This window comes from Neoarius graeffei, chromosome 23 (assembly GCF_027579695.1).
Source record: "Neoarius graeffei isolate fNeoGra1 chromosome 23, fNeoGra1.pri, whole genome shotgun sequence".
In the NCBI taxonomy this organism is placed as follows: Eukaryota; Metazoa; Chordata; class Actinopteri; order Siluriformes; family Ariidae; genus Neoarius; species Neoarius graeffei.
In genome coordinates, this window is record NC_083591.1 from 7,626,193 (window position 1) to 7,638,753 (window position 12,561).

The 12,561-nt window shown below is 45.5% G+C and overlaps 1 protein-coding gene across 7 annotated transcripts in view; it reads right to left on the bottom strand.

The window, feature by feature from the left end:
- The window catches only part of bbs9 (Bardet-Biedl syndrome 9), a 253,915-nt gene that overhangs the window by 84,128 nt on the left and 157,226 nt on the right, over positions 1 to 12,561 (bottom strand). For all 7 annotated transcript variants that reach the window (XM_060905683.1, XM_060905684.1, XM_060905681.1 and 4 more), the window contains one exon: positions 4,196 to 4,318. In XM_060905683.1, coding sequence (XP_060761666.1) covers positions 4,196 to 4,318 — 123 coding nt within the window. The remainder of the gene's footprint in view (positions 1 to 4,195; positions 4,319 to 12,561) is intronic.

Consider the following 12,561-nt stretch of genomic DNA (forward strand, 5'->3'; position numbering starts at 1 on the left):
ATTGCATGCCACTACTACAAACTATATGGCAACCAGGCACCTTAATGCGGGAGGCCAAAATCACAACGACTTAGGGGGCGCTATGGAGGCCCTGAGCCCCGGCCAAGTTTGGGCTTCTGGTTCTGAGTAGCAGTGGCAATTCTCGGAACTGGTGCCAAATTTCGTGCGTTTTCGCCCATGGCAAGCGCCCCGAAAATGGCCCAACAGCGGAGAAAAATAAAGAAGAAGAAGACGGAAGAAGAAGAAGAAGAAGAAGAAGACGGAAGAATAATAATAGTGAACTCTTACAAGAACAATAGGGCCTTCGCCCATAGGGCTCGGGCCCTAATTAAAGGAGGGTAGGCTTTTTTTTTTTTTTTAAACACAGTGTGGGGCCATTTGTCACTTGTTCCCTGCAAATCAACAGAAAGTTCTTCTGACTGATACCCAATGACGACATTTCTATTCTGATGGGCGTGGTCCAATGCTTGATGACCCCATCTCAACCGGATTGAACACTTCTGTGAGATTCTGAGGCAAAGTGTTACCCGATGTTCAAACTAACAAGTGTCACTTGTAGTTTGTCTCTTGTAGGCGTGGCCTGTCCAGCATTTTTTAAAAGTTGCGATAAGAAACTATAATAGATGTATAGCTTCTAAAGCTAATTAGTTAAACGCAAATGAAATGTCATGTGCTCAGCTTTGTCGCAGATTCGCAAAACAAGATAATCTAGCTACATACAGCTACATACATTAACTAAAGAAACCAACGATCTTTGCAACTTCATTTCAAGCATTATTTGTCTTTGTAATGTCTCTGTACACAATCTGTACTAGGGCAATGGGCATGCGCCGTCCTTGACCACCATGCAATGGTAGGCGACCCCTTCCCTCCACTAGCTTGGGATGGTGCCTTGAGCAAGCACTAGCAACCCCTCGCTCCCCCTGGTCAGGGTTATGACTGAAGATTGGACTCTGCAGACTGTGCAGAGGAGACCAGTGGTTCAACGGGCAGGAAGGCAGACCCAGCAAAGCCTTTGTACAGCGCGATCAGGACACAGTAAAACACTGCTGGCCATCCACTGCACCCCGATCTACGGTAGCTCAAGCGGTCTTGATTCTGTCTTGCCCCTGGACCCAGTTAGGTCGGGACGAGAGAGTGAGGCTGACAGCCGCACAACTCTCCCTAACTCGAATCCAAGTCACGACTTCAAAATCAAATCCTGTGGTGATGGGCAAGTGGCGAAGCAGCAGGTGCGGAAACACTGGAAGGTGTAGTCACGAACCTGCACACAGGTGGACCAGGGCATAGGGTCGCTCTCTGCTGGAACGAAGCAGCAGTGGAGTTCGGCAGCCCCCTGGGTGTCTGAGCAGCCCTGTTTAGGATTCACTCTGCTCACCTCCATGGAGGAAGGGGCTAGAAAAGGTGCCCCAAACATAGCCTGTTTCACCTCACCATGACCAGCATACCACAGCTGGCAGGGATCCCACTCAGTGGTTGAAATACAACAAAAAGATAGTGAAGGTCCTCAACCTTGGCATGTGGAATGTCGACATGTGGGCATACCTTCACAGTCCAGACTGGCCTCAGTCACCTCCGGACCCACAACCGCCACCCACCAAATTGAAGTCATGGCAATGTGAGGTATAAGAAAAACAAGACAAAAATGATAGAAACCAAAGTTGTAAGTGGATTTGGTTGGATTCGTCACTTTGGACAAATCCAATTTGTCACTAAGGGTGTATTCAGACCAGGATAGTTCGATAGTTCACTTGCTTTGGTCCGAACCAAATGTTTTTTTTATTTTTTCATTTTGGTGCGGTTCGCTTTCACACTGTACATTTTAGTAAGCGGACCAAAATCTGTCAACAAAGCCACGCGCCCTGAGGTCGTTCAGCTATTGGTCAGAGACGACACGCGCACAAAGTGTTAAGTTCAAAAGTAGTCATGGAGGCTTTCCGTGCTGTTATTCTTTTTAATGTCAAAGCTATATGTTTTTTCCAGTTTTTACTGTTTTCACAATTGTGCGATTACTATTACTATGCTGTTGTACAAGTAATTTATCGACGACGACGACAAAGAGCAAGGCGGCTACGGAGGATAGTGCTGATGAGCGCACATCATGTTGTGACAGTTCTGGCTCTTCACGCAATAGATGAATTTCTTTTTTGCGTCGCTAGTACCGCCACTTTTTGAAAGAATGTCCCTGATTTTAATGTAGGTCTGACGGAGTTTCTTCACTTTTAGCCGACATTGTTCTGGGGAGCGCGTGAACCCCTTCTCCTTCATTTTCTCACTGAATACAGCAAACACGTCGGCATTTTTGTGTGTTCTCTCCAAAAGCTCAGATATGTGGACATCTGCCCATATATCCACAAGGGTACGCGTTTCTTCCTCGGCCCACGTTTGCCCCCTACTCATTTTTTTTGTACTCTGTAGTCTAGCCTACCACTGGTCTGAATGACTGAACGACTGTAGTAAGGTTCCCTTGACAGCCGAAACAGTGTTTGCACTTTGCGGTGGAGTGTCAAGACTCTGTTTCCCATAATGCTCGACAAACGACGGAAGCTCCCGAGGTACAAAAAAGCAAAACTGTTGGATTAGGTCCGGTCTGTTTTCACACCTCCAAAAGGTCCGCACCAGGGTTCCTTTGGTCCGGACCGAGTCCGACCTTGCAGCTCGGTCTCGGTCCGCTTGTTTGGTCCGGACCAGAGTTCGGTGGTTTGTATTCAGACCAACCCAAAAGGTCCGGCCCAAGGGAAATTTGGTTCGTTTGGTCCGGACCAAACAACGTAGGTGTGAATACGCCATAAGACACTTGGATGCATCATACCTAATTTGGATAGACCTGAAATCTCAGTCTTCTTATACAAGCTGCTCTGGCTCCAGTTGCTTCTCGCTTCTCTAAATATAGTGCACGATTAAGTCTCTGGACGTTCGTTCCAACTGAGATCAGTTGAGAACCAATCATCATAGCTGAATGGGTCATCTTGGAATAGTTCTTCTCATGGTAGGATGCGTTGAAGACAGGCTACTCAGGAGCCTCAACAACTTCGAGAACTACCAAGATCTGGACCATCATGTCCTCATGGCTGGTTACAACCACGCCACCAGCATCCTGAGGGAACGGTTCATCACTCCAGGACAGTTCCAGAGATTTGTAGTTGTTCTCATGACATTTTCCTTGACCTCAGATTTTCCTTTAATTTGTCACCACTCTGCTCTGCATATGCTGTCGATTAGTGCGCCGATATGCAAAGTCTAATTAAAAGAACTTTCGAGAAAAAAAAAAAGCCACGTAAGAGAACCTGAAAGCTTTACCCATCACATGAGTTTGACTCCAAACCAAAGTAAACATCTCTCCAAGTGGATTATGACGTTATTCCTCTATGTGCGTGTGTACGGCAATAAGAAATGCCACTACAACAGACAAAGAAAAGCGCAGCTTTAAGGCTTTGTCGGAATTTATTATTTTTTTTTGAGCCAATGGGACAACACACAACCCTATTAATGCGCAATATGATGCACGGTTTGACTGTCTGCCCAGAACAATTGCGCACACACGCAAGCTACACATGGAACCACCTGCACACACTTAACCTCACGCAATGTGAAATAAATTGTGTTTTAAAAAATAATGCTGTGTGTATTTCCTATGCATGTGTTTTTTTTTTTTTTAATTTTGTACTCAATCCTGGAGGAAAATACCTTCCTCACGCTCACTCTCTCTCACACAAACACATGCTTCCTTTCTAAAGCTGTGATTCAAGGATTCAAAGCACACAGCTTTAATTCATTTCATTAAAAAAAAAAATACAAATTTGGAGCACTATGGCAAAATCTCAAGTTTGATAATGGGTGGAAAAAACTGTGACTCGCCAGCTATTATGCCCAATCAGGCTGCGAGGCAGGAGGAGAAGAGAGTAGAACCAGATGGACCATGAGATGCTTGAAGACGCAGGGCAAAGTAGCACCAAAAAAAAAACCCAAGGAGAGAACCACAAAGTCTCACCCATCAAGAAAAGAGCTGGAGGCTCCAGATGTGGGTTTCTGCCATTGCTGGCGTGAGGCAGTGTGACGTGTATGATGGTGGCTCCATGGTTAACCTTCTCTTCTAATGACCACAAGGCTATGAGTTCAATTCCCAGTCCTCGTTTCTATATTTGGATCGAATTCTATCTAGAAAAAGAGGAAAAAGTTGAAAATACCAGCTTACCTGTTTTGCTCTTCACTTTCTTCGAAGGTTGCTTCTTCTTGATGATCTTTTCAGTGGCCTCCTGCTGCAAGGCTGGATCGTCTTCCTCCTCGGCAATCAACTCAGGGATGGCCTCGCAGCATGCTAGGAGAAAATTCGCACCATTAACTCACATCAGCATTGCAAAATTGCAATCATTGGCTAATTACTGTGGCGTTACAGGAAGAACACACTTTGTGGCGTGTACGTGTTGGAGGAAAAATATCAAAATGTCCTGAAAGTTCCTCCATACGCAAACCGATTCCGATCAAACCCCCGCTGGCTGTCTGCATAGCGAGTCCACAGCCTACGTCTGCTGCTCCCTATCTAGGGATCAACCTGCATTAGGGGCCCTTGAGGAAAGAGCTTAGGAATTGAACCCCTTGTGCCGCACCCTTGTGTTCCGAACAGCCTTTCTACAATCCCTTAGGTTGTTTCTCTTCCCGTCCTACATCCTCAAACACAGTAACCCCCCAACCCACCTTTCCATCAAGCTGATTAGGAAAATCCTATTCAATAAAGCCAATCTGCTCAACAAAGAGCACCAGTTGGCTATTATGATTCAGCTAACGTTAACAGTTGTGTTTTTTCAGGGTTCACGCTTGAAACAGGATACACGCCAGTGTTTTGACAACGTTATAATCTGACAGCCTAGCGGAATGGAAGAGGTCGGGATCACCGTCTACCTTGGTTAGATCAACAAGAGGAGGAAACAAGTCCCTCTTGCTAGGATAACAAAGCCGCATTGGCGAGTGGAAACAGCAGCCGGTGGTTTGTGTATCTGGTGGAAAGGGGATTGGTGTGAGAACAGTGAAGAACGGTGGTGTTGGCCACCCGGAGAGCTTGATGTACTTTATACACCTCGGATAGGAGGTAAAAAGAACTGACTGAGATCAGAAAGTTAGTGATCTGATGTACCGTTCAGACTGTAAGTAAAGATCTTCATGGCGTCACGGCTTCACGCTGACTGTCAAAAGACCGGTTCAAACGCATTTCCGCCTATTTCTCGAGAACGTCGTACTTGACAAAGGTGTCTTCAAGTGACTCAGGAAAATTCTATATATACACACACACACTTCCAGTGACTTTGTCTCCAAGATTCCATAAGGAACATCTGGCTTTGAAAGACGCACCTCATACATACACGCATGAATTATTCACTCGTACTCCTCTCCAGCGTGCTTCCTCTTTCCTCCCTTGGAACTTGGCGGAACCTCATTTCCACTGGAACGTGTCCAAACAACAACAAAAAAGTCTGACTTCAGACATAAGGCGAGATAGTGCGTGCGTCTCGCCTCCTTGACACAACTTCCTGTTGAAAACGCAAGCAGAAGCAGCAGACAGACGAAGAGCCGCTATTTGAACTTCATTCGCGAGGTGAAAAGGTGGTAACGGGTTTTCCCGTTTTATCAAAAGTGACCCGATAGCTTTCTGCCCTCTTCCACATACATAGGCTCGCAAGACTATTGTCTAGTATCGCTGTGACCGATACCACCCCTCCCACCATGAAAGCATGGCCAATTTTGTTCTCTAGACGACGGACAGCTGGGACATCGTTGAGATTTGAACTCCCGCTCTCCAGAGTGTACAGATGATGAGGTGAGACAGCTGGACAGACTAAAGGACTTCAGCGCTGCTGCATCACTATTTAAACAGACATGACACGAGCGCTAAATCCGACACCGCTGGTATCAACAGGTAGTCGAAAGGCATTGTGGGTAGTATGGAAAACCTTAAGTGAAAACAGACCAACATGTCGATGAAAGAAGTTTACTCAGACTTTCATTACAGTATAAATCTTTCACACCGCTGACGATTCGCTATAAAGTGGATTTTTCCTTTGACGCAGCCCAACTAATCATTCTCTGCATCAAAACACACTTCAGCATTAATCACAGTGAACAGCTGTGACCGATAAGCAAATACAACTCGCGCACATTTTATTACTACTGACACATGATGTAAAGTGGAATAATAAGGTTTCCAGAGAGGATTTCAATTTCATGGAAGCCAAACAGTGTTTGAGTGTTGGGTTCAAGTCATTTGGAGATACTTTTCCCAACGCAGCCATGTTTCCAAAGTTTTCTTTGCGCTCATGACTGGAAGTGGAATATAAAAGCGCATAAATCACGCACGAATAGATTCGACTAAACAATAAACCCCACATGAATATGTAAATGCACGTCTTCAGCGAGGCTTCGGCTGCCTGCGCTGGCTAAGAAGAGCCCGAGTGTGGGAAAAAATACAAGCCCGCTTCCTGAAAAAACTCAGACTCCTCAGTGGAGGTATAAAAAGACTCCCTTGATGGAGAACAGGAACTGCGGAATGCATTTAAGGCCTCCATAAAGAAGCTGAATGGGAGACGGGGCAGTAAAGGGCTTGGGTCGGTGCATGAGATGATACACTAATGCAACAAAACACACTCCTTCCTGATCAATAGACAGAAGATCAGTGATCTTACTCTGGATGTGTGAATGTTCACGGACATGTAGGAAAACTTTTTTGCTTCGGATCGTTTCGAACAAAATTCAAGTTCCCTTAAAGGTCCCATGGCATGAAGTTTTCACTTTCTGAGGTTTTTTAACGTTAAAATGAGTTCCTCTGACCTTCTTAAGTCACCCCAGTGGCTAGAAATTTCATAATGTGTAAACCAAACTATGCCCAACATTTGAGAATGGCGCGTCAAAACGGCGCGTTGATAAACTCTTCCCTTTACTACGTCAGCAAGGGAGATGATCCCCACGCCCCCCCTCTGGATTCCCACCCACTGTATGGATTGCCCCGCCCAGCTCAAAAGTTGCCACCAAACATGGAAGTTGCGCTGTACATGGATGTGACAACACAGAAAAGAGTCTGTTTTTACTGCCGACGGGAGAGCCCCTGAAGACGCAGTGGCTTAATTTTATTTACTCCAATAATACGCCGTCGAGTCTACCTAAGACGGTGTATGTTTGTCGGAAGCATTTTCCTGATGAATGTTTCCACAACTTGGGACAGTACAGGGCAGGATTTGCACATCAACTGTCACTGAAGCCTGGGTCCGTACCAAGCATCCCTGCCGCATCAGCAACAAACACCGAACAAGTTAAGTGTATAACTGTTAAGTCGTTTTGCCGTGTTTTAAAATCGGTGCCACGTTAGCCTTGCAATGGCTACATTAGCTGTGCGGCTAACCGCTTCCTGCAGTTAGCCAGGTACTCTGCGCTACAAAACCAAAAAGCATGCAGCATGCTCTGTTATAATAGCCAATCAAAACAGTTTTTACAAAGACACCCACATTCTTTTTGTTAAGTCACTCGTTCATTTTATTTGTTTGTTCAGTAAAAACCCAAACATTTGTTGAATTTATTTTATTTCCTCGTGTCGCACCTTAATGACGTCAGCGCGCGGTATTTTTCCCTTCGCGGTTTGTTCCTTCTCTCTCGCCATAGTAAGACACCCACATCCGCTTGTTCTGACCCACTGGAGGTAGCGTCACAGTGCTGTTAGCCAATCAGAGGTAACACGTTTACATGTCATGAATATTAATGATAAGACCCGCCCCCACCCTCTACCCTTCCCCGCCTCCTGCTTCTCATTAGCAAAACGACGCACTGGGAAAAGCGCTGAAATGGGGCTTTCTCCCAGGAGGCTATATCTACGTGCCGAGGGTTCATTTCGAGAAAGGCTGCGGATATAACATCCGGAAACCTCCACGAGCCCGTTTAAAGCATCAACAAACCACCATGCCATGGGACCTTTAAGCGCCAAAGATGCTGGGAATTACATGAATTAAAAGAACAGCAACACAATGACGTTGCCGAATTCTCGATTCTGATTGGTCAGAAGGTGATTCATTTTCTATACCGGCAGCTTGTAGTTGTTTTAGCAACAAGGTTTATGGTTCTGGTTATGAGCTCATCCGGCCGACAGGTGATGAGTTTATCCCATCATGTGTTGTCCGTCCGGCGGCGTCCTCATTTCATGAAAATCGCTTCTTCTCTCTCTCTCACAATTCTTCACCGATTTTTATTCTTTTTGGCAGGAAGGTAGGTCTGTCTGTCTGGGGTGCATATAGATAGCTTCTACCCAAATTTGCATAATTGCAATTAATAATGACGATATGGAGTAATTAAGCCCTAATGAACAATTCCCACACAAATCACTTCTCCCTCAATCCTTCACCAATTTTGATTCTTTCTGGCATGAAGGTAGGGGGACCTAGGGTGCATAGAACCTCTACCCAGATTTGCTTCATTCATGAAGTTATGGACTGATTAATCCTTAATGACCAGTTCAACAAAAATCGCTTCTTCTCGATCGATTCCTCACCGTTTTATCTTCTTTCTGGCAAACATATGAGCTGGACTGGTTGAGAGTAGAACTGCGCAAGGTGGCCCACTTTAGATCATTCCTTCTGGACTAGACGGGGCCGGAATGAGCTACGTCATCATTGATGGACTCGTTTAAGTTTTCTGGAATGATGCTCTTGTGTCCGGGCTTTGAAATGGCTCGTAGGTTTTCTCGATAACATATCAAGCCACTTTTATTTTTTTTTAATTCTCTCTCGGGAGTCACGTGGGACCGTGATACAGGATGGACATGTGAGAATGTTGCTCTTCAGAACTTCTCGTCTCTCGTCTCGTCTTCTTCCGCTTTATCTGGGACCGGGTCGCGGAGGCAGCAGTCTAAGCAGGGAAGCCCAAACTTCCCTTTCCCCAGACACCTCGGCCAGCTCCTCGGGAAGAACACCGAGGCGTTCCCAGGCCAGCCGAGAGACATAGTCCCTCCAGCGTGTCCTGGGTCTTCCCCGGGGCCTCCTCCCGGGGGGACATGCCTGGAACACCTCCCCAGGGAGGTGTCCAGGAGGCATCCGAAAAAGATGCCCGAGCCACCTCAGCTGATTCCTCTCGATGTGGAGCAGCAGCGGCTCTACTCCGAGCTCGTCCCGAGTGACTGTGCTTCTCACCCTATCTCTAAGGGAGCGCCCAGCCACCCTGCGAAGGAAACTCATTTCGGCCGCTTGTATCCGCGATCTTGTCCTTTCGGTCATTACCCAAAGCTCATGACCATAGGTGAGAGTCGGAACGTAGATCAACCGGTAAATTGAGAGCTTCGCCTTTTGGCTCAGCTCCTTCTTCACCACGACGGACCGGTAAAGCGACCACATCACTGCGGAGGCTGCACCGATCCGCCTGTCGATCTCATGCTCCATCCTTCCCTCACTCGTGAACAAGATCCCGAGATACTTAAACTCCTCCACTTGAGGCAGAACTTCTCCACCAAGTTCACCAAGTTTTCTTCAGAACTTCCCGAAATTAAATCGATAATTATGTGTCCAATGACTCCTTAATATTGTTTAAGTGTTATCTGAAAGTGTGGGAATACTGTTACAAGTGAGTAGGTGGTAGTTTGCTGAACTATAAGCATGTCAACGGCGCATTCAAGTTTGAAACCAAGGACTGCTAAGCAAGGTGTTAGCTATGCTAACGTAGCAAGTGTAACATCCGAGAAGGAGCCGCAAACCGAAACTGCTATGGCGCCGCCAGGGTTTGCTGAACTGCAGGCAGCTCTTCAGAGGGTGATGGAGGAGATGGCCCGATTTAGTGGAACTTTGCCAACCTTGCAGGCGGATGTGACCAGTGTCAAAACTACTCAAGGTAAAATGAAGACGGATGCTGTATCTCTATCTTTCAACGACTGAATGAGGCCAAGGGTCGGATATCTGAATTGGAAGACGAGAACGAACGCTTGAAGAAATTAGATCAAACAAGTGCTCAAGAGCGTTCGGAGCTCCATGAGAAGGTAATTGACATGGTTAATAGGGAGAGGCGCCTTAATGTGCGAATCTTTGGTTTAAAAGAAAAAAAAGAAAGCCAGATCAAACTTCGTGAGCACATGAGGGACTTTTTCTGAAGCCTTGGGAGTGGAAGGAGCCGACTCTGATTTGCAAATGGTACGCAGAGCTTCGTACGAAATGCCACCAGGAAATGTGCCTCCTCGTCCAGTTATCGTCCGCTTCCAGAGTTTTTTGGTAAAAGAACGTGTCTTGGCAGCGACGAGGGCTAAGGCTCGTGTTGGTGAAGGGATTCATTGGAACGACTCCAAAACGTCGGTGTTCCCTGATATGACCAAGGACCGTCGGTGTTCCCTGATATGACCATCTTTTTCTGTCACACCAACCGTCCTCTCCTCATGTCCTCCTTCAATAAATCTCATCCTTCGTCGTCGTCTTTTCCTTCTACCTGGAAACTCCATCTCCACCATTCTTCTCCCAGTCTACCATGGATCTCTCCTCTGTACATGTCCAAATCATCTCAAGATCACCCCTCTCACTTGGTCTCCAAGTCGTCCTACATGTCCTGTCCCTCTAATATACTCATTTCTAATCTTGTCCAACTTTATCACTCCCGATGAGAACCTCAACATCTTCAGCTCTGCTCCCTCCAGGTCAGTTCCGCCTCCTGTCTTTTTGTCAGTGCCACCATCTCCAAACCAGACACCATCGCTGCTCTTACTACCGTTTTGAAATGCTCTTTATTAACTACTATGACGTAAATGATAAACAAGAAGACAGTCAGTTATTTATATCCCCCGCCCTATATACAGTACCAAGTTTCAAGATATTTGTCACATTTTTCAAGTTCTTGCTGCAGGAAACCAACTCGACCTCTTTACACCGACCTCAGCAGCCCATGGCATAATAAGCCCACCGGATCTTTGGTCCAGGTGCGCGAAAAATTAAAATCTCTCACATTTTTAGTCTCAAAATGCACATATACATTACTTAAATCAACACATGTACCAACTTTCAAGACCAGAGTTTTCAAGTTCTGCTCCGGAAACAAAACCTACCCCTAAGACTAACCAAGTCTGAAATTGTTTCCATGGAAACATGAAAAATTTAAATTTTAATATGAAAAGGCACACAACTGTACATCACCTTGTTAACATGTACACCAAGTTTCAAATCTGAATCATGAATAGTTTTGGATATGCGCTCCGGAAACGAACATGGCTCTTAGAAACAAAGTCCAAATCTAATTTTTATGTAAAATTTTGATAAATACTAGTGCTGTCAAGCGATTAAAATATTTAATCGCGATTAATGTCGCGACTGTCATAGTTAACTCGTGATTAATCGCAATTTAATCGCACATTTTTGTCACATGAAAAACCATTGTAATTCTCTTATCAGCATAAAAAAGTGAATGGGCTTGCTCACCGTTCGAACTACGGGGGTACTCGGGGGATCCGAGATCCCCTGAAACAGACATGAGATCCCTTGAAAACATGATTTGGGAAATGTTGGGGGGTCTCTAAAATATTGGCAAAATGATGCTTATTGACATAGCAATCGTGTGTAACGGGAAGCATTTGCATATCCGAAGTGAGCGCGCGATGGAGAGACGCGCTCTGAGACAAGCGCAAGCACCCCCCCAAGGGAAAATAAGGGACCCCCTGAAAATATCGGCATAGTTCGAACACTGGTTGTACCAATGTTTTTTTTTTTTTTATTGCAGAGCATAACACGTCTTGTCACAGCCACTGCAAAGTCGGGCTGGAGCCGCCGATGGGAAAACGAAACCTAAGCCGAGCACCGTGGCTCTTCGGGGGACGGCAGAGGACTCTGGCTGTGCGGGGCGCGGCATTACAGTCTAGCTGCTATCGTTTTTCTAAGCAAAGTCACTGTTCCAAGTTCCTGGCAGTTTCAAAAGCTTATGAAAAACCTACATCATGTCACAGAGCGTTAATCTCGCGATAAAAAAATTATCGCCGTTAAAATTGAGTCAAGTTAATGCGTTAATAACGCGACATTTTTGACAGCACTAATAAATACGTTTAAAAATAAATAAATACATAAAAAAATAGCAAAAGGCACGAGGTCACATGTTGCTTGATATGTATACAAAAGTTTCATGAACATATCTTCAGTAGTTTTAAAGATGTGGCCCGGAAACGAAACCGTGACCGGACGGACGGACGGCTTGATGGACGAAAGCCGTTTCTGTATCCCCCGCCAAACTTGGCTTGGGCAGGGGATGAAAACAAGGACAGACTTGTTTCATGGATGTTCCAGAACTAAATGTAACAATAATGGATGAAACTGATTCTTGGAAACGTTTTGAGGTACAAGAGGAACGACGTCTTTGCTGTTATTTACCGTTGATGGAAAATAATCAAATTTGGTGTAATAACAGTAACTTTGCTTAATACTGGGCCTACCATTGATTATTTTCCTTTAACAGCATCCCAGATTGTTTTCTTCCTGACCCAATATCTGTTCTACCTTCTAACGAGAGCTTTAATGTGTGTGAGAGATACGGCGTCATTTAAAAAGTGAAGAAATTTGTCTGTGGTTTTGTTTA